The 23,271-nt window shown below is 39.8% G+C and overlaps 1 protein-coding gene across 1 annotated transcript in view; it reads left to right on the forward strand.

The window, feature by feature from the left end:
- LOC126158988 (insulin receptor substrate 1) overlaps positions 1–23,271 on the forward strand; it is a 220,438-nt gene that overhangs the window by 18,427 nt on the left and 178,740 nt on the right. The window contains exons 2-4 of the mRNA XM_049916480.1: positions 14,010–14,156; positions 20,274–20,383; positions 20,587–20,789. Coding sequence (XP_049772437.1) covers positions 14,043–14,156; positions 20,274–20,383; positions 20,587–20,789 — 427 coding nt within the window. The 5' untranslated portion in view covers positions 14,010–14,042. The remainder of the gene's footprint in view (positions 1–14,009; positions 14,157–20,273; positions 20,384–20,586; positions 20,790–23,271) is intronic.

Genomic DNA, 23,271 nt, shown 5'->3' on the forward strand with positions numbered 1-23,271 from the left:
GAACAAGAGAAGAAATTACAGTGCTTCTGGAAAGAAAAGTAGTAATTAACAGATGTATGTACCTCACTTTCATGAATGCGGAAAAGATGTTCTGATAGTTGTAGCTGTAGATGTAGGAAACATGCAGCAATCCTCAGCAATTAGAAGGCCTAGGTCAGTTGCAAAGTCTAACAGAATTCTGCTGATAGGTAGTTCGCACGGTAGAGGTGTGGGCCAGCAGTTGCAGGAAGTGATCGGGAGTGATTACCAGGTCACCAGCATTGTGAAGCTTAGTGCATGGTTTGCTCAGGTGTCTGACAGCTTAGGGGAGTTACTTAGGAATTTTACGAAAGAGGATCAGGTAGTGATAGTGGGTGGAGCAGGGGTCTTAATAAGGACGGGGAATATGATGTAGGTGATGACCTGGTAAAGATAGCTGCTCAAACTGGTGGCACTAATGTTTCATGCAACTGTTTCAGCATCATGAGCAGCCTCATCTTAATGTGGCTGTTAGGTGAGTTAACATAGGGCTGGAGAGGGCACTGATGGCAGAGGGAATGGGTCACATTTCAGTGGTGCCAGTTGGGTCTATCTGTAGATTGGGTTTTACTAGGCATGGCCTGCACTTCAATAGGTATGGGAAGGGGAGGCTGACAAAGCTTATAGGTGACAGTGTAGTGGGTGGTGGTGGGATCACTCGTGGGAAAATTCCTGTAGTAATTAGTGTTCGAGCTGCACCTTTTTCATATTGAAGTCAGCTGATAGGTATACCTGCTTAAAGGAAATCCCTCTAAGTAAAGGCTTACATTCAGAGGAAGTCATGTTTCCAAGTAGAGAAGGAATTAGCATAATTCATCAAAATGTAAGAGGTATTAGAGACAAAGTTAGTGAACTGCTTACAGATGTTGACTCTGAAATTATTGGTATTTCGGAGCACCACTTAAATAATTTGACAGTTCAGAGGCTTCCTTTACCAGGATACAGATTAGCTGGCTGTTTTGCAAAGAGTTCCTTGCGGGGTAGGGGAGTGTCTATGTACATAAAAAACAGTATGCCATTTGTGTCCATAGACATATCACAGCACTGCACTGAACAGTTATTTGAATGTTGTGCAGGGGCAGTTGAATTTAGTAAAAAAACTTCTAATTGTTGTTGTTTATAGGTCCCCTAACTCTGACTTCAGAGCATTTCTGCTCAAGCTAGAGAGGGTTCTTGATTCACTTCGTAGGAAGTACCAGAAATTAGTCATATGTGGTGACTTCGATATAAATTTTATATCTGATGGTCCAAGAAAAAGGATGATGGTAGATCTCCTAAATTCATATGATCTGATGCAGATTGTGTTTTTTCCAGCTAGGGTGCAGGGGAACAGTAGCACAGCCGTAGAAAATATTTTTATTCATTCTTCATTACTAGATGGGCATTCTGTCAGTAAAATGGTGAATGGTCTTTCACTGCACCTAATGGATTGAGTACCCATTTTGAGTCTGGAGATAGTTGTTAAGAAACAACCAGTGAAATACTTAACTAAAGGCATTGAGTGAGTCAAATAAAAATCGTCCAAGAGAGTGTGGCTTCTTTTTTTTCCAAACAAAAAGTTTTGTATTAAAATAGAATAATATCTTTGTCAAAGACTTAGCAGTTTCTGCCTATGATAACACACAAAAAGAAACATCGGGACCTCTTTCAATATCCTGAAGTGATATCTTGCAAGTGTGTTGATTTATATATTGCAGAGTAGCTAATTCTTCCACATAGAAACTGATAGTAATTGATATATATTTCTCTTACTGAATCTAGTGAACCATCTAGTGTGTTGATGCATAGCATACTGCATTACCTCATACTTAAGTGATATTTTGTACATATCATGCTAGTTCCAGTCTTAAGCAAAACCTGTGGAAAAGAGGGAAAGTGGAGGGGCCTCGGCCATATGAAGAGAGAATGGGCCATACACAACTGCTTTTTTTTTCCTTTCTTTTGCAAAATACTACCTGTAAAAATTCTTGTCTCTCTCTCTCTCTCTCTCTCACTGTGTGCACTGTGTGTGTGTGTGTGTGTGTGTGTGTGTGTGAGAGAGAGAGAGAGAGAGAGAGAGAGAGATAAAATAGGTATTGCTGACTCAACTTCTCCTACGAGTCACTGATCAGAAAGGAGGGTACCATTTGCACACACATTTTTTTTTTTTTATAAAATAACTGAATGGAAAACTGAAATTGGTGTTTGTGAGCTCTCACTTGTGAAGCACAAAAGGCTGAGGGACTGAAAACAAAAGTCATCTCAAGCTACAGCAGTGTTGCAATACATATTATTGTGAAATAGATGAGATAGTGTCACAGATATGATAAAACAAGATGGTGTGGTAATCATCAAAACAAAAGTGATATTTGTTGCGGCGAGATCTTGTCACAAAATTTCAATCACCAACTTTGTTCCCTGAATGCAAAAATATTTAATTGTACCAACCTATAGAGGAAGAAATCATTTTCAAGCACTGCCCATTTGCAAGTGCATCTATAGTAACCGATGTGGATACATAAAAGTAGCCTACAAATTTGTTTTTTCACAGGTGTTGCTGATAATATGATACAATCAAATTTACATAAGAGCACCCAAGCCAATCAATATAAAATAAGTGCTTCTAGAGGGTCAGTGTACGTCATTTCTGCAGCTGAATCTTAAGAACTTGGTTCCAGTGGTGTTACCAACTAGACCATCGTTGATAAGAGACCAATTGGAAAAACATGTCCCTGTCTGGAGCAGTGTGGAGTTTTAGTGTGATTATTATTTATTTATTATTTATTACAAGCTGATTATTCTGTGTCCAGCTACTAACTTGTTTTGTGACATAGTGTTTACTGACTGCTGTAATTGTTCAAATGGTCAAATGGCTCTGAGCACTGTGGGACTTAACATCTGAGGTCATCAGTCCCCTAGAACTTAGAACTACTTAAACCTAACTAACCTAAGGACATCACACACATCCTACTTTCAAGACACTGTCCATTCCGTTCAACTGCTCTTCCAGGTCCTTTGCTGTCTCTGACAGAATTACAATGTCATTGGCGAACCTCAAAGTTTTTATTTCTTCTCCATGGATTTTAATACCTACTCCAATTTTTCTTATGTTTGCTTTACTGATTGCTCAATATACAGATTGAATAACATCGGTGTTAGGCTACAACCCTGTCTCACTCCCTTCCCAACCACTGCTTCCCTTTCATGCCCATTGATTCTTATAACTGCCATTTGGTTTCTGTACAAATTATAAATAGCCTTTCGCTCCCTGTATTTGACCCCTGCCACCTTTAGAATTTGAAAGAGAGTATTCCAGAATTTGAAAGGGAGTATACCACTCAACATTGTCAAAAGCTTTCTCTAAGTGTACAAATGTTGGAAATGAAGGTTTGCCTTTCCTTAATGTATTTTCTAAGGTAAGTCATAGGGTCAGTAATGCCTCACGTGTTCCAACATTTCTGTGGAATCCAAACTAATCTTCCCCGACGTTGGCTTCTACCAGTTTTTCCATTCGTTTGTAAAGAATTCGTGTTAGTATTTTGCAACCATGACTTACTCGTATGTAGGCCTACTCGAATCTAAGCTGCACTTTTTTTCTGGTTTTTGTAATCCAAAAAACTGCCTGCGGCTTGGAATCGAGTGCAAAGCAAGCGGAAGTTTTGAAAAATGTTGGTAGGTGCTACATTATCCAACGAAGTAAATAGAAATTCCGTATTGTTCGTCTTCAAATGTAGCAGACTTTCAAATATTCGTAGCAACAAAAATTAATTCCTTTACACAAAAATACCAACAATGCACAAGGCTTTAGGATTGTTGCACGAGTTGATACACTAGGGCTCATTAAGATTTCATGTAGCAGCACCTGTTGCTTCGTGGAATTTTGTGAAGTGTTTGTTGGTGTTAGTGAACCATAATGAAGCTCATTCATTATAGTGCCAAATTCAAGAGGGGAGTTATTTCTTTTGCGGAACAGTGTTCTAATCATGCTGCAGGTCTGTGATTTTGGATTGATGAGAGCAATGTCAGGCGATGGTGACTGCAGAGGGACAAATTATTTGAATGTTCAAGTAACAGGAAAGCATTTAGTGGGCGAAAGTGTGGCTGATATCATGCACTAGAAGTGATTTTAAATGAATTTGTTAAGGAACAGCGTCAGAAATTCCTGCCTGTGAACACTGAAATTTTAAAAATTAAGGCACATGAAATTGCTAGAGAGCAAAAAATCGAAAATTTTAAGGCTAGTCGCTGCTGGATTGATCTGTTTACAAAGTGCTGGGGTTTTTCACTTCGGAAGCGAACTTCAGATGCACGGAAGCTGCTGAAAAATTATGAAGAAAAACTTGTGGATTCATAATTAGGCGGTGCACAGAAAAGCAATACCTTCTTGGTCAGATAGGAAATGCTGACCAAACTCCCGTAATAATTTTGACATCCCTTCAAATTATACAGTTGACGTCAAAGGAAAGAAAGACATAAGTGTTGTTATACCAGGGGGTTAAAAACAGCTGATGTCTGTCATCCTTGCTTGCACAGCAGATGGACATAAATTACCCCTATTCATAGTTTTCAAGCAAAAGACTTTACCGAAATCAGAAGTGTTTCCAAAAACTGTGATTGTACGAGCAAACGAAACTGGGTGGTTTTCGGAGGACATGGTGCTGGAATGGGTTAGGCATGTGTGGAATCATTTTCCTGGTGCAATACTCGGTTTATGCAGTCTGTTGGTATTAGATGCTTACGCAGGCAATACAATACCTGCAGTAAAACGAAAATTAGAGGAAAGCAAAATGGACATGGCAGTAATTCCAGGTGGATGATGTCAGTTCTGCAACCACTTGATGTCTGTTGTTTAAGGACAAGCTTAAATGCATGTTCACAGAGTGGCTTTCGGAAAGCGACAGACAACTGACACCAACAGGACGTGTAAAAGGCACAAGTTTGTTGCAAGTGTGCCAATGGCTTTATGATGCATGGAAGTGTGTTCCAAATCAGATTGTGCAACAAGCATTTAAAAAGTGTTTGATATCCAGTGCACTAGATAGTACGGAGGACAATGCTGTATATGAAGAAATGAGCAGAAAAGAATCGAGTGATAGTGATTCAGAATCACGACTGATATTTTAAATATTTCATATAAGATGTATTACAAACCTAATAAAATTTTGTTTTAAATTTCAGCGTTTAATTTCTAAGTTATTTTCATTCTTATTTTATAAGTGTTGCTGCTCTGCATCGCACAGGATGGAAAAGCATGGAGAGCTGCATCAAACCAGTCTGCGGACTGAAGATGACAACAACAACAACAACAACAACAACAACACACACTGCATTTGAAGTCATCACTAAAAATCTACTACGAAAATCTGACCGGCATGACTGTTTGGGTTGTATGTCAATATGTCCAACTCTATGTTCTGAATTTTTTTCTACCTGTGACAAGAGATGGTTGCTAAGAGGAACTTTTATGAATCATGAATCCCATGCAGTATTCTCTTCACCATAAGAATAATACGAACATAAACGTTATGCCATGTATTCTTTCGTGTTTGCCACTGTCTTATTTAAGTCCTGTCTGCCTAATAAACTACGAAACTTGAGTGAGACAACAGCAAAAGTGGAAGAATATACATATCATGTCATGTTTATATTTGTATTATTCTTATGCTGAATAGTGATACAGTCAGAAATGAAGCACGGCAACTGACTAGATTTTTAAATCTAAGATGACTCTAATTTCTGTGCAGAATGTAATGTACTAAAGAGGTGTCTGCAAAGATTTTCAGACAGAGAAAAATTTTCGCTTAACTCTCATTCAGAACATTTTCTATCATATGCAGTCTATTATTTGGTTCTTGTTGATCATTAGCAAAGAAAGCAGCAATGTAAGTAACAACAAATAGCAGTCTCTTGCCATTGTTTCGCTAATGAGACAATTCCTCTCTCTCTTTTTTATTTATTTATTGTAAGCAGCGGTAGTGTGCACAAAAGCAAGCCATGCCACGAGCGGCGACAGGTCATAAACACTCATTATCAGAATGTGACAAACAATGCATGACACAGTACAATGATGCATTTTCAGCTTTCAGCTTTGAGTGACATAAACACCTATAACAAAGAGAACGGCACTTATCAGATCAAAGCAAAATAGGCAATTGATTCAAACCAGGTGAAGCACGTGAAAAAGGTAGGGTACCTGTATAAATACGGACAGAGCGCCTGACACATAGCAGTGGCTACCTGGTAAAGCTTAACTGCTAAGCTTGCGACTCGAACCAAACTACTGTAGCTGTATCTTCATCAATTCGACCTAAATTGTTCTGTCTCATGTTAAAATGGACCAACTTTGTTTTGATTTGGAGTTGCGGTCTAAAACTTTTCTCTCCCCTTGAATTTCGAGTCTCAAATTTCAGGTGCAGCTTAGATTTGGAAAACTTTTTTTTCCCTTGATTTCGAGTCTCATTTTTCAGTTTCGGCTTAGATTCGAGTAAATACAGTTTTAAACTGATAGTTCGGTAATTTTCACACCTGTCAATGCTTGCTTCCTTTGGGATTGGAATTACTATATTCTTCTTGAAGTCTGAAGGTATTTCGCCTGCCTCATATGTCTTACTCACCAGATGGAAGAGTTCTGTGATGGCTGGCTCTCCCAAGGCTAGCAGCAGTTCTGATGGAATGTTGTCTACTCCCAGGGCCTTGTTTCAAATTAGGTCTTCCAGTGCTCTGTCAAATTCTTCTCGCGGTATCATTTCTCCTATTTCATCTTCATCTACGTCCTCTCTCATTTCCATAATATTGCCCTCAAGTACGTCGCCCTTGTATAGACTCTCTATGTACTCTTTCCACCTTTCTGCTTTCCCTTATTTGCTTAGGACTGGTTTCACATATGAGTTCTTGATATTCATACAGGTGGTTCTCTTTTCTCCAAAGGTATCTTTAATTTTCCTGTAGGCATTATCTATCTTACCCCTAGTGATATATGCTTCTATGTCCTTACATTTGTCCTCTAACCATCCCTGCTTAGCCATTTTGCACTTTCTCTCGATCTGATTTTTTAAACGTTTGTATTCTTTTTCACCTGCTTCATTTACTGCATTTTTATGTTTTCCCCTTTCATTAATTAAATTCAAAATCTCTTCTGCTACCCAAGGATTTCTACTAGCCCTCATCTTTTTACTGAATTGATCCTCTGCTGCCTTTACTATATCATCTCTCAAAGCTACCCATTCTTCTTCTAATGTATTTCTTTCCCCTGTTTTGGTCAACTTTACCCTAATGCTCTCTGTGAAATTCTCTACAAACTCTGGTTCTTTCAGTTTATCCAGGCCCCATCTCCTTAAATTTCTACTTTTTTGCAGTTTCTTCAGTTTAAATCTGCAGTTCATAACCAACAAATTGTGGTCAGAGTCTACCTCTGCCTCTGAAAATGTCTTAAAATTTAAAACCTGGTTCCTAAATCTCTGTCTTATTTATTTATTTATTGTTCTGTGGGACCAAATTAAGGAGAAGTCTCCATGGCCATGGAACGAGTCAATACATGAAATTATAACACGATATTAGAAACAGATAAAATGAAATATAAAAAAAACATATTCAGGTGACAAGTCATAAGTTTAAATGAAGAAAATCAACAATGAAACACTGGAATTTGCTTAATTTTTTAGCTCTTCCAGGAGCTCGTCGACAGAATAGAAGGAGTGAGCCATGAGGAAACTCTTCAATTTAGACTTAAAAGAGTTTGGGCTACTGCTAAGATTTTTGTGTTCTTGTGGTAGCCTATTGAAAATGGATGCAGCAGAATACTGCACTCCTTTCTGCACAAGAGTCAAGGAAGTGCATGCTACATGCAGATTTGATTTCTGCCTAGTATTAACTGAGTGAAAGCTGCTAACTCTTGGGAATAGGCTAATATTGCTAACAACAAACGACATTAAAGAAAATATATACTGTGAGGGCAATGTCAGAATTCCCAGATTTTTGAATAGGAGTCGACAAGAGGTCCTCGAACTTACACCACATATAGCTCGAACAGCCCGTTTTTGAGCCAAAAATACCCTTTTTGAATGAGAAGAATTACCCTAAAAAATAATACCATATGACATAAGCGTATGAAAATATGCGAAGTAGACTACTTTTCGTGTTGAAGTGTCACTTATTTCAGATACTGTTCTAATGGTAAATAAAGCAGCATATAGCTTCTGAACAAGATCCTGGACATGGGCTTTCCACAACAGCTTACTATCTATCCGAACGCCTAGGAACTTGAACTGTTCCGTCTCGCTTATAATATGCCTATTCTGTCTGATCAAAATATCGGTTCTTGTTGAATTGTGAGTTAGAAACTGTCAAAACTGAGTCTTACTGTGATTTAGCATCAAATTATTTTCCACAAGCCACGAACTTATTTCATGAACTACATTATTTGTTACTGTTTCAATATTACACACAAGATCCTTCACTATCAAGCTGGTGTCATCAGCAAACAGAAATATTTTTGAATCACCTGTAATACTAGAAGGCATATCATTTATATAAATAAGAAACAGCAGTGGCCCCAGCACTGACCCTTGGGGAACGCCCCACTTAACAGTACCCCATTGGGACTGAACATCACTACCACTCTCAATATTGCGGAGAATTACCCTCTGCTTTCTGTTCTTAAAGTAAGAGGCAAACCAATTGTAAGCTACTCCCCTTACTCCATAATGGTCCAACTTCTGCAGTGATATTTTGTGGTCAACACAGTCAAAAGCCTTCGTTAAATCAAAGAAAACCCCTAGCGTTCGGAACCTTCTATTTAATCCGTCCAAAACCTCACAGAGAAAAGAGAATATAGCATTTTCAGTTGTTAAACCATTTCTACAACCAAACTGAACATTTGACAGCAAATTATGTGAATTTAAATGCTCCAGTAACCTTGTATATACAAACTTCTCGATAACTTTAGCAAACACCGATGGCATAGAAATAGGTCTAAAATTGTCAACATTATCGATGTCTCCCTTTTTATAAAGTGGCTTCACTACCGAGTACTTTAATCGGTCAGGAAACCGACCACTCCTAAAGGAAAAGTTACAGATATGGCTAAGTACTGGGCTAACATACATAGAACAATACTTCAGTATTCTGCTAGATACCCCGTCATATCCATGAGAGTTCTTGGTCTTTAGTGATTTAATTATTAACTCAATCTCCCTCTTGTCAGTATCATGGAGGAGCATTTCAGGTAACAGTCTCAGAAAACTTTTTTCTAAGAGCGCTATATGATTCCCTGTTGGGACTAGGTTTCTATTTAGTTCACCTGCTATATTCAGATAGAGATTATTAAATACTGTACATATATGCGACTTATCAGTAACACGGACATTCCCACTACGCACTGATTCTATATCCTCGACCTGTCTCTGCAGACCAGCAACTTCCTTTACGACTGACCATATGGTTTTAATTTTATCCTGAGACTTAGCTATTCTATCTGCATACCACATACTTTTTGCCTTCCTAATAACATTTTTAAGCACCTTACAATACTGTTTGTAATGGGCTGCTGCATTTAGATTTTGACTGTTTCGAACGTTTTGATATAATTGCCGCTTTGTTCTACAAGATATTCTTATCCCTCTAGTCAGCCACCCAGGCTGCCTGTTTGTGCTAGTACCCTGTTTTAAACGTTCTAACGGAAAGCAACTTTCAAAAAGCATGAGAAAAGTCTTGAGAAAAGCATTATATTTATCGTCTACTGTATCAGCGCTATAAACATCTTGCCACTCTTGTTCCTTTATAAGGTTTACAAAGGTCTCTACAGCAACTGGATCAGCTTTGCTGAACAGCTGATGACTATATTTAACACGTGTTGCAGCACAAAAATCTTTTAAAGTTAAAATTTGTGCATCATGATCTGAAAGGCCATTCACCTTTTTGCTAACAGAATGCCCTTCTAGTAATGAGGAATGAACAAAAATGTTGTCTATGGTTGTTCTACTGTTCCTGTGCACTCTCGTTGGAAAGAATACGGTTTCCATAAGATTATATGAATTAAAGAGGTCTACCAGCATCCGCTGCCTTGCACAATCACTTATACAATTAATATTGAAGTCACCACATATAACTAACTTTTTGTATTTCCTATAAAGTGAACCAAGAACGTCCTCTAGCTTTAGCAAAAATGTTGTGAAATCGGAGTCTGGGGATCTATAAATAACAGTTAGAAGTTTAGCTCCGTTAAATTTAACCACACCTGCACAACATTCAAACACCTTTTCAGTGCAGTACTTTGAAACATCAATTGACTCAAATGGGATGCCGTTTTTCACATACATGGCTACTCCCCCACACCGCAAAGAGCTCCTTGAAAAGCTGCCAGCCAACCTGTATCCTGGTAAAGGAAGCCTCTGAATTATCTCCTTATTTAAGAAGTGTTCAGATATATCAATAATTTCAGAGTCAACATCTATAAGCAGTTCACTAACTTTGTCTCTAATACCTTGTATATTTTGATGAAATATACTAATTCCCTCATTACTCGGATACTTAAGCTTTGTCAAAAGTGATTCCCTTGTTAGAGAGACTTCCCTTAAGCAGGAATACCTATCAGCTGACTTCAATCTAAAAAAGGTGCAGCTCTAACACCCACTACTGCAGGAATTTTCCCATGAGTGATCCCACCAACCCCACCTATGCTGTCACCTATAAGCTTTGCCAACCTTCCCTTCACATACCTGTTGAGGTGCAGGCCATGTCTAGTGAAACCCGTCCTGCTGATAGACTCCACCGACACCACTGAAATGTGACCCATGCCTTCTGTCATCAGCGCAACCCCAAGTCTCATGTTATTACGCCTGACGGCTGTATTAAGATGAGGCTAACATACATAGAACAATACTTCAGTATTCTGCTAGATACCCCGTCATATCCATAGATTATCATTATATAATCTATCTGGAACCCTCCAGTGTCTCCAGGCCTCTTCCACATAAACAGCATTCTTTCATGATTCTTATACCAAGTGTTTGCTATGATTAAGTTACACTATGTCCCCATACTGACTTGTATCTGTGAGCTGATAGTTGTCACCATCCAGCTCAGTGTGAAGGAGTACTTCGCACCTTGGTTCACAGGGCCCACGTTATCTCAGACCCTGAAAGTTTGTCAGCTGAGCTATCACATCTCGAAGTCACCTTTCGTCAGAATGGTTATAGTGAGAGGCAGATCAAACGTGCGTTGGGCCATCAGCCTTCTGTGCAACGGGTGAGTGATGATAGCAACGAAGTGGCACCTAAGTCTACGGCCTTTTTGCCTTACGCAGGAAGCATTTCCAGCAGGATTGGCCGTATTTTGTGGAAATATGATGTCAAATGTGTTTTTCGACCACCTTCTAAGATAAAGGCCCTGTTGGCGTCCATAAAAGATGATCTTGGTTTGCGTAAGGCTGGGGTCTATCGTATTCCTTGTAGTTGTAGCATGTCATATATTGGTCAGACAATAAGGACTGTGGAAGACTGGTGTATTGAACATAAGCGTCACACACGCATACAACAGCCGAGCAAATCCGCTATTGCAGAACATTGCCTTGACACCGGTCATCCAATGGAATACAACAACACGGAGATTCTGGCTTGCACGTCCAGCTATTGGGATAGTGTTACTAAGGAAGCTGTTGAAATCAGACTATCAAGCAACCTTATTAACAGAGATGGTGGATTTTGTTTAAATGCTGCTCGGAATCTGGCTCTGTCTCTCATCAAGAAACAGAGGGACAGTTTTAGTGCTACCTCACCTGTTGATTAATAGTAACTATCAATATTTCTGATGTTGGTTATCTTTGTTTGTGTTGGCACTTGTTCTGTGTGTGGTGTCTTCCTTGTTTCTCCTATGTGAACCGAGGTATTAAATTTGCTAGCACATTTCTTCTTCCTTGCATTTGTGCCTTGAGAATGGCAGGGTGTGCTCCTGTCGAAATATTGGCGGTGTTCGATGACGTCATCCGGCAGCAAAGCCGTAAGTTATTTGAACTATCCCAAGGAAGTCTACTAACAAAGTGTCAAGAACTGCTTTAAATTATGACTCTAGGAATATACAACAACCCCATATATATCACTTATATAGGGACCGTGAGGACAAGATTAGAATAATTACAGCAGGCACAGAGGCATTCAAACAATCATTCTTCCTGCACTCTATGAGTAACGGAATGGGAAGAAACCCAAATAATTGCTGTAATGGGACATACCCTCTGATGTGCACTTCCCATTGGTTTGCAGAGTGTGGAAGTAGATATAGATGTAGATGTAGATGCTCATGTCAAATTTAGGCACATATAAAGGACATGTTAGTGTGATGTTTCTTGGTGTGACTAATTTTTGGTCGTGTCACTTATCTGCCATTTTACATGCTTCTGCAATTTTTGAAAGAATATTGTAAGATATAATATTATTGGTATGCATGTTACTTTCTTTTATTTTGACTCACGGAATACACAACACTGGAGACTGTACTTACTACAATGTTTTTTGAGATTTACCAGGGGACTTTATGAAGTGATGACCCTCATCGACTCTTGACCCTCTTTGATTCTATTCATATGTATACAATTTGAAGTTCCATCGTTTCTCACAGTTTCCTAAAGTCGTACAAAAGACCTCTCAGAAACAATTTAAAAAATCGACTTTGAAGGTGCCCGAGTAGTAGTATTTGCAATTGTAAAAGAGTAATACTTTTTGAGCAGTAATGATACTGCCTATGTCTCAGTCTTGTAATTGAGAAATTGCTGAGTCAGTCTCAATTGTAGCAACTGTTTTTTGTTCTTTTATATGACTTCCGTATACAGGGTGTGTGTCCCGAAAGTCATCAGGTGAATTTTCTCTGGTGTTTCGGCAGATATTGACAGTTTCATTTTTGTAATGTGTAGATGGAATCTTCCCAGACAGATACTGCTCAACACATATTTAACGTGGCACTCGTGTCAATGAAAAACATCTACTTGTTTCCCGTTGTGCACAAAATAACTTTTAAAGTATAATTTTTTGCGACCATTCAATACAGCGATCCAAAATAAGCCTAATGCTGTATTCGGTTTAGTCATATGTGTTAAGAGGGACAATTAAACATGAAGAATAACAAATACTCCAGCGGTGACTGAGTAGTTCTGCTACATGTTGGTAGCAGACAGCACAAGGCTGGGCTGCACACGAGCCAGGGAAAGTTGGGCAAGGACTGATGCTGGAGTACCAGTTATTCTTAGTGTTTTACAGCAACTATTAATAAATATTGATAAACCGAATAGCACACTAGGCTAATTTGGTAGTACTTTATTGAATGGTCATGTAAAATTCCTCTTCAAAAATCATTTCTTTGTAGTTGGAAACAAACCTGTGCATTTTGTTGATATTAGTAAATTATGATTCATTATTTGTTTATCAATACTTCAGTTTAATAATAAATATAGAAATCAAAAGAGAAGGGAAAAAATATTGTCACTAGTGAGAACTGAACCAGTGACTTTGTGATTTCAAGACTAGATTGCAGTGCACTTAGTTGCAGGTGGCTTTGCTATATCGCTTGCAATGTTTTGTACTGAACAGCACTCTTATATCTACAGAGTTGACTTTTCAACTGTTTTTGACAAGTGTGTCATACTGCTTTACAAATTTGATCCGGAGCACTTTCCTTCAAATCTTGTAAGTGTGAAGAAAAAAACGGAAGAGGGCAGAGCAGCCCATATGGCCCCCTTGTTAATCCTCCACAATTTTAGTCACAATACAATAAAAACAATAACACAAACCAAATTGTAGTTGCTTAGCAAAATAATTTTGAGGCGATCTCACCACATAATGCATAAAGTTTTTCAGTATATCCATACCTTGATTTGTTTACTGAACTTCATTCTAGAAATGATAAAAATATACTTAATGAATTATTTTAAAAAGTAGTTAGAAACACTATTTTTTCAGACGTATTTAGTTGCTGCTTTTAAAATGCTACTGTTCCAGTATATCACTTATTTTTTCTTCCCACAGGTGTCTGGCACCATGCATCGACATTAAAGAGCTATGTCGTCAGTAAAGAGTTCATCATCAGCCGGAGACTCGACCTGGCGGGATTCGGACCGGCACGATGGTCGCTCGGGAGAGATAGTGAAGCGAGGATACTTAAAGAAGCTTAAGGTACGGCGCATTGTGACTGTACAGACCTGAAAATTTTCTTCACAGAAGGGAGACAGCCGATCTAATGCGTAACAGGTACAGTTCGCTCCTGTGGCAGGTTTATCCACTGCTGTATTTTTGAAAGCCCATAATTTGAGTTTGTGAATTTTCTATGCTTGGTTAGTAGATGTTGATCTGCATATGAAATAACTTGGAACTGTTCTCAGATTACGTGAGGATTCTGTGGTGGGTTGAATAGCCCTGTTGAACTTCTCTAAAAGTGAGTACTGGGCTAAATTTTAAAATTATTGTTATACATGACACAAGAAAGGTAGGCAGTGGAAAGATAAACTCTGTAATTTTTTGGGCTTCCTTCCTCTTGATCCTCACCTCTTGCTAGACTTTGTAAGTGACAGATATTGAAAGTTTTTTATGTTTTCTGTGTTATTTTGTCTGCAGTGATCTCTCTCTCTCTCTCTCTCTCACACGCACACACACACACACACACACACACACACACACACACACACACACACCATAAAGTAGATCAAATTTTACAGCATAGATTAAGTGGCTCTCATGTATAATTAGTAACTGTACTATATTTCTGTGAGGCAACTGCTTCTCATCACCAGAAGCTGGTATTACTTTGGAGAGCTGTTGTGGTGAACCAATGAATATCTTGCTAGAAAAATGCAGCCACCTGGTTGGGGGGAATGTCTGCATCTTCATCACAGATGATAAAGTGATGTCTAGAGCCCACTGCTGGAGACACAAATTATGGGCCTATCCTAGCATGGCTGGTGTGAACGCTAATCACTAACTGCAGTTTGTGGTGCATGTGTCCGCATAATTTTTTTGTGCCCAGCCTGGCTATCCAACATTATGCCTATGTACCATTTAAGCAGCTATTATGTCAGAAAAGCTTCAGATAGTGCCAACAAGTGTATAGTAAGTAGGCAGAAGAAAGAGAGAATGTTGTTACAGCAGTTGAGACTTTGAAAAGTTATATTAATCACTTTGAAATAAGCCGTATGCACAAATCTGAATTACATTATTTTATTCTTGCTATTGGTAAAATGATTAAACAAGTGAAAGTTCTCTGTCTGAATTGCTGGTAATGTTTTTTTGAACAAAAAATTTAACAACATTCATTCAGTGAAAGGTTCAGGTGGCATCATTTTTGTAGATGGAAGAGGTTTGTGTAATCAAAGAGTTTTAGCTTTCCTCAGAAAAGAAAACCGAACACACACACTTTCTTTCACACACTCAAGCGCACAACACATTTATGACCTCCGTCTCTGGCAGCTTGGATTGAAATGCAACCGTCACGTCAAACAAAAGCAACAATTTGAAAGGGGTGGGGGAAGGGGAAGGGATAGCCAGGTATGGATGGGGGGTGGGGGGAGAAGAATGGGAGTGAAGAGCACTTTCTGGTAGATCATGCAGGGACTGGATGAAGGCATGACAAGAGTGCCACCAGGCCCAGCATCAGGAAGCTGTGGGCAGGTAAAGGGGTGGAAAAGGAGAGGAGCAGGGAAGGAGAAATATGGGTGGGTGCATTGGCTGAGGGCAGCATATAATGAGGATGGGGGACATAAGGAGGGAGGAGGTGATAGGATAGAGCGGATGGTAACTTGTGTGGAAGGTGCAGGAACAATAGATTACCATAGGTTGAGACTGTGATAATTTCGGTAGCAGAGAATGTGTTGCAAGGATAACTCCCATTTGCACACTTCAGACAAGCTGGTGGTGGAAGGGAGAATCCAGTTGGCATGGGTTGTGAAACAGCCATTTAAAGCAAGCATGTTACATTCAGATGTATGTTGCGCCACAGGTTAATCTGCTTTGCTTGTGGCCACTGTTGGGCAGTGACCTTTATCCCTGTGGACAGTTGGTGGATAGTCATACCATATAAAAAGCAGTACAATGATTGCATCAGAGCTGTTATATTACATGGCTGCTTTCATATGTGGCCTGGCCTCTGATGGGATAGGATAAGCCTATGACAAGACTTGGAAGTGCTTTGTGGGTGGATAAGGCAGGTCTTGCACCCGAGTCTTCCACAGGATATGATCCACGTGGCAGTGGGATGGGATTTGGAATGGCATAGGAATGGATCAGGATGTTGTGGAAGTTGTGTGGGTGATGGAATGCTACTTTAGGAGGGATGGGAAGGATCTTGTGTAGAATTTTTCTGATTTCAGGGCATGATGGTAGGTAATCAAAGCCCTGGTCCAAGGTGTATTGGGTGACGAAGGGAGCACTCTTTTGTAACTGGTTCGTGGGGGTGGTGGGAGGATTGAGGATGTGTGGGGAAACAAGAGAGGAGACCTGGTTGTGGACTGGGTCTGAGGGTAGTGCTTGTCCCGAAGGGTGCGGTGAGACCCTCAGCATACTGGGCAAGGCCAGCTTGTGAGAGGGATTTTTTGGTGTGGAAGGGATGACAGCCATTGAAACACAGGTACTGTTGGTGGTTGGTGGATCTAATGTGGGCAGAGTTGTGGATGAGCAGTCAGGTAGGAGGAGGTCGATGTCCAGCAAGGTGGCACTCTGAGTTGAGGAGGACCAGATGAAGCAGATGGGACAGAAGGTGTTGAGCTTGTGAAGGTATGAGAATAGATTGTCCTGGTCTAAGGTACAGATAATGGAGATATCATCAGTGAACCTGATCCAGACTCAGGTTAGCATTTTGGGAGGTTAGGAAGGTTTTCTCTAGATGGCCCATAAACAGGTTGCAGTAGGAGGGTGCCATGCGGGTGCCCCTGGTTATGTCGCATATTTGTTTTTATATCTTCCGTTCAGAGGAGAAGTAGTTGTGAGTTAGGATGAATTTAGTAAGGTATATGACATAGTGGGTTTACAGTGCAAACGACATTGGGAGAGGTAAAGTTCAGTAGTGGCAAGAGCATGGGCTAGAGTGATGTTGATGTATAAGGAAGTGGTGTCAACAGTGATGAGGAGGGATCCAAGAGATAATGGGATGGGGATGGTGGAGAGTCAGTGAACGGAGTGGTTGGTATCCTAGATGTGAGAGGCTAGATTACATGCCATTGGTTGGAGCTGTTGGTCAATAAGGGCTGAAATTCTTTCAGTGGGGGCACAATAACCAGCAACAATGAGGTGTCCAGGATTGTTGGGTTTGTTGATTTTGGGGACCGTATAGAGGACGATAACTAGTTTGGACAAGAAGAGAATAGAAGCTTTCGAAATGTGGTGCTACAGAAGAATGCTGAAGATAAGGTGGGTAGATCACGTAACTAATGAGGAGGTATTGAATAGGATTGGGGAGAAGAGAAGTTTGTGGCACAACTTAACTAGAAGAAGGGATCGGTTGGTAGGACATGTTTTGAGGCATCAAGGGATCACAAATTTAGCATTGGAGGGCAGTGTGGAGGGTAAAAATCGTAGAGGGAGACCAAGAGATGAATACACTAAGCAGATTCAGAAGGATGTAGGTTGCAGTAGATACTGGGAGATGAAGAAGCTTGCACAGGATAGAGTAGCATGGAGAGCTGCATCAAACCAGTCTCAGGACTGAAGACCACAACAACAACAACATAGAGGACAGGTGTGTAGGCTGTCAGGGTTGAGGAGTGAAATGGATTCAGGGAAGAGGTTCTGGGGGAAAAGCCTAAAGCTTCAAGCAGGGATTGGAGATTATGGTGGACTTCTGCCGTGGGATCACTCTGGCAGAGTTTGTAGGTGGAGGAGTCAGATAATTGTCAGAGGCCTTTCGCCAGGTAGTTGCTGTTATTCATAACAACAGTGATGGAACCTTTGTTTGAAACCTATACGATAAGGTCAGGATTTGTTTTGAGATTGTGTATGGCTGCTATTTCTTCTACCGGAAGGTTGGTGTAAGAAGAAACTTGGGGAACGATAGTGAGGGCAATTTGGAGGTAAGGAATAACTGGAAGGTGACCACAGGGTGGTGAAGTGGGAGGGGGGGGGGGGATAACAGTTTGAATGTTGGTATGAATTGGGAGAGGCAGGGTTCAATGTTGGGATTAGGTTGGCTTTAGTTGGAGGGATTCGTCCCAAAGAAGTATTTCCTTTCCAGGGATCAGAAGAAGGAGAGTAGGTCTCTGGCAAGACCAGCATGGTTAAATTTGTGTTTAGGGATAAAGGTGAGGCCTTTGAATGGGACTGAAACTTTGGTGGGGCTGAGAATTTTGATGGAAACGTTAACAACTGTGTTTCAGGATTATTGATACTGCTATGACTACCAACCAGCTGTCCACTCGGATGAACAGCAACCACCAAAGTGGCCAAGAGCGTAGTAGGCCACCCTGTGATGCTGAACACAATGTACTTGGTTTCAATGGCTGCTTCACAATCTGGGTCATCTGGATCCTTCCCTCCTCTACCAGCTTATCTGAATTGTGCAGATGGGAGTTACACTTACAAAACATTCTCTGCTCCCAAAACTATCCTGACCTCAACCTATGGTAACCTGCTGTCCCTGCACCTTCCACCCAACAGTTTCCACCCCCTGTGTCATGTCACCCCCTCCCTATTCACGTCCCCCAACTTCATTGTGTAGCTCCCTTTGCCAACGCACCCACCTGTCTTTCCCCTTCCCGGCTTCTCCCCTTTTCTGCCCTGTTACCCCTTCCTCCTCCCCACCTTTCTACTCCACAGCATCATGACTCATGCCTCCATCTAGACCCTGCATGCTCCTTCAGACAGTGCTCTTCTTCCCTTTCCCCCCAATACCCATCTATCCTTTCTGCTTCCCTATCCATTCCATATTGCTGCTTTTGTTCAACATGACTGTTGTATTCTGTTGCCTTTTCTGAAGAAGTCTTTGTTTGAAAACTGAATGTTTAACAGTCTTTTCATTGTGCCTGTCTGCAACTCAACATCATCGTTATGGTGAGTAGCAATCTACGCTTTTCCTTATATTGTTAATAAAAGATATGGGATATGCCGAAATGTGATTTTAAAAGTACAAGAATGAAAAATGAAGATGGATCTTTGATGCAACAAAAGCATGATAAAGCAAATTGTGCGCGTGTAACTGCTCTTGTTTGCTGAATGGATCCACCACTAAAGATCACACCATGTGTATTTGTTGCCAACCTGAAACAGTGAAATTATTTGTTCAGTTACCTTTCATTTGTGTGTGTGTTTTTAAGATTGCTATCAAAAAATTTATTTTTTGAAATGTTGTGGGTTCAGATTGACAATTTGTAGAATGTGTAGCTTCCAATAAAGGTACTACAACAATGTGACATCCACTGGGGTTGAGTTTTCTGTGCAAAGTAAAGAGCGTCATGTATTTTGGAAACTTGCACTCACTATAGTGTGATACTAAAAAGAAATTCCACATCCCCACTTATGAGAGAGAAATTTTGTGAAAAGATGGGATTTGAAAGAAGAGATGTGTAGCAATATTGAGAGAAATCCTCAACCATCCACTGAAATATGAAGGGAGCCATGTTTAAAAAACTTCGAAAAGTGTCACAAGGTTGAACAACTCTACAGTAATTTCTTCAGCGAACAAAAGTTCTTCTCTCCAAATGGTTTTTTGAGGCTAAGAAATAGAAAAAATCTTGAGGCAGTATGTGGGAGCTGAATAGAGGTGGGGAGTGTTTTAAAAACCCTGTTCGTACACATTTGCCACCATAAAAATTAGTGTGTGCGTAGGTCATTGTTCTGATGAAAGCGCATTTTTTGCGTACTAATTTTGGTTGCTTCAGTTTGCCATTCAAACAGTTCGATGGTGTTGCATAATAAGCCTGAGTCATTTTATCTTTTTTCAGGTAACCAATCGTGATGTTATTCTGTGATTCTCACCCTCCTCTCCCCACATGGTATCTCATTTTATGAACTGTAATTATTGGTCAGTTTGGTATTTTTTCACTCTGTAGTGTGTGGAAACATGTAGCCATTATGTACATGTATAAACACAGAATAGCAAAAGGTGAAACCAAAAACAATTGGTAATGTTTGTGTATAGATTAAACGTGTATATCTTCCATCACGTTATGTTTATATTAACACAGACCTTTTACATTGTAATCAGCAATACTTCTTTCCATCTGTTTTCATTATTATCACATTTTTTTTCTATAGTCTTTTCTGTCTATGAGTTAGTTTGATAGGATTTTATAATTTTTCCTCCCTTTACAGACAATGCGCAAGAAATACTTTGTTTTGCGTGGCGAGTCAGTCGAGTCTTCAGCACGTCTGGAGTATTATGATAGTGAAAAAAAATGGCGGTCGCATCATCCTCCCAAAAGGTAAGCCCATCTTCTTGTCCCATATGCCTATGTGTAATGGTTTCTCCCACTCGTAAGATTAAATTGTTTTGTAGGATATGTTGTTTTGGTATGTGTAACAGTCATAATGGTTGTTACTAACTATGATTTGGTTGTGCATGTAGGTTTCTGAGAAGTTCCTTCATAGTATTACAATGAGTGTCAGAAAAACAATTATATTTCAGGAGCATTCTGCTGAAAACTTGTTTTAATATCAATCGTCGACAAGACACAAAGCACAAGTATGTGATAGCACTGTATACGAAAGATGACTGCTTCTGTGTAGTTTTGGAATCCGAGGAAGAGCTGGAAGAATGGTTAAAATCATTGTTGTCACTTCAGCAGGGTGAAGATATTCCTGAAGGAGAACAGCCAAAACCTACTTATGGTGAGTGCAGAAGACAGTTTTTTTGCTTTATCAAACTGAATAAAGGCATCGTCTAGACTTTTCTATGCAATACAGTGTATAGCCATATGGATCCAGCTTGTACTAGCATATCTTTTTAATGTCAGCTACTCAATTTTTCATTAGGCTGTTGCCTCTCACTTTCCTTATCTTTAGGAAATCAGCAAAAGATTTCGGGCCCATCTATCATTCATTCATCTGATGACATATACTGCTCACCTGAATTTTATTTTCACTACAGTCATTATTATGTCTCCCATTCCAGGTTGTCCCCTACTCATTTCTACCCATTTTTTGTTTTGTTTTTCTGAATCTCCTAGTAATTTCCATACACACTACTCTCCATTACCTCTGACCAGTGTAATCAAGTACTGTAAGGTTAAGCTACCAGTAGGATATAAACAGCAGCTACGTAGTATAAGTGAGGAGACAGCAGTGTTTCTTATAACTAACCTGATAAACTTATCTGGCATAAGAATGAATAACATTAAGCATAATGCTAGTTTATTGTTAGTAAAATGTACAGATTAAGTTTCTGTTGTTTACTTGTCTACGTTAACTTGTATCTTGATCGTTTTGATCCCTGAAGGTTACCCTTCTTGAAGGGATCTACAGAACACAGTGAATGAATGAATGAATCAATCAATCAACTCTTAATTTTTATATAGTTTTCCATTTAAAGTCATGTTTTGCAGCCAGAGGACTGATAAACTACATAGGAAGTTAAACTTAAGCAGCTAAAATTTAACAGATCCTCTGATCTAGTTTTTAATGATTGCATCAGCTAGGTCCAGCCAAACAATGTGTAGCACAAATATTGTTGGAACTCGGTGATTCTGTTTATGACATGAGTTAAGGCATCTGTCTCTAATGAACTCGAAGGAACTGCAGTGAAATAAATACGCAGAAAAAAACTTTCTTCGGAAGAGGAAGAAGAAAACGAGACTCGCTTGCCTTCCATACTTGGGACTGCTCTTGGCCAAAATTGCAAGGTTACATGAAAAAGCCAACATAAAAACCATCTTCCGATCAATGCCAAAGACGAAGAGTGGCTTGGCTCTGCAAAAGACCCACTAAAATGAATGTCCCATGAACATACAGCATTGCTTGCCACGTGGCTAACAGTACGTTGGGCAATCACAACATTGTATTTCAAAACACTGTGAGGAGCGCTTGAGGCATTTGCAACTGGTACAGGCAGAAAAATCAGCAATAGCAGAGCATAGCCTCAAGGAAGACCACACCTTTGACTTCCAGAACATCAAGGTACTCTGCCAAACAGTCGGCTATTGTGACAGCATCATAAAGGCATCCATTGAAATACGGATTCACAATGATCTTGTCGACAGAGATAAAGGATACCAACTAAGTGCGGCATGGAATCCAGAATTAGTGGCAATATGACAAGAGTGTGACCAGCATTATCAACTTGCAAGACTCAGTCAGAATGCTCACACAGAGATTTGAATGGAGCACCCTCTATCCAAGTAGCGCAGTTTCAGCACTCTCTCTGCCCACCAGCCAGACAGTACACAGCTGCCCATAGCCAGGGGGAGGGGGAGACACCTCTAGTATAAATATCACACTATCTGCATATCTTGACACATTGCCAGAAGGTGATGAGTATGACACTCAGTGAAATGTTGCCGTATTTTACCAGTGCCACCTGGCTGGAGACCTGAGAGCTTTTCACCAACCATAATAATCCTCTAAAAACCTAGTAGCAACATAATCATCCATAAAGTGAAAGAAATGCACTTATTCAATTACAAACGTACATGGCACACAATGCCTTCTTCAACAATGATCTAAGTCTTTGCTTGTTTATTACTGACGATGTTTTCTGTTTCACATCCTGAGTAGCCATTGTCTGTTTTAGGTGCATAACCATCGATAATCATCTTTAGCAATTCTGCATTGTCATCTTGGAGGAACTTGAGTAGTGTGAAGATATGCCTGTCCTTTGCATCCATAATCCCAGGACAAGTTTTCTTCATCACCACCATTTCCGTCTTCCGCATTGGCAATGTGCATCTTCGTTGTTTATTTGGTAGGGACTGAATGTTCCTGCAGGAGTAGACAAGACTTAAAATGCCTTCCTGTTGTAGTAAAAAATAACATATTTTCATATTCCAACAGTTGTTCCCTTTCAGTTTCGTGATAAAGTGGATGCCCAGTCCTCAGTAATGTCCACTTCTTCCACCACTTCAAAGGGTGCTGGAATCTTTCTGCAGCTCTGAAGCACTGAAATATATTGGCTCTCATTCTCAATGTTTTCAATCTTTCTTAGCAGTTTTCCATACATGCCAAAGTGACAGTTGCATTGGCTGTATAAATATCCCCCAACTAGAAATATGTGTTGTATAGTTACGTTGTTTTTCTCTGAAAGCCAAGTACAAAATTGTACCATACTTGTATTTTTATTTTGCTCCCCACGCAAATCAGATTGAAGAATAATGGTGTT

This window comes from Schistocerca cancellata, chromosome 2 (genome assembly GCF_023864275.1).
Source record: "Schistocerca cancellata isolate TAMUIC-IGC-003103 chromosome 2, iqSchCanc2.1, whole genome shotgun sequence".
Taxonomy (NCBI): domain Eukaryota; kingdom Metazoa; phylum Arthropoda; class Insecta; order Orthoptera; family Acrididae; genus Schistocerca; species Schistocerca cancellata.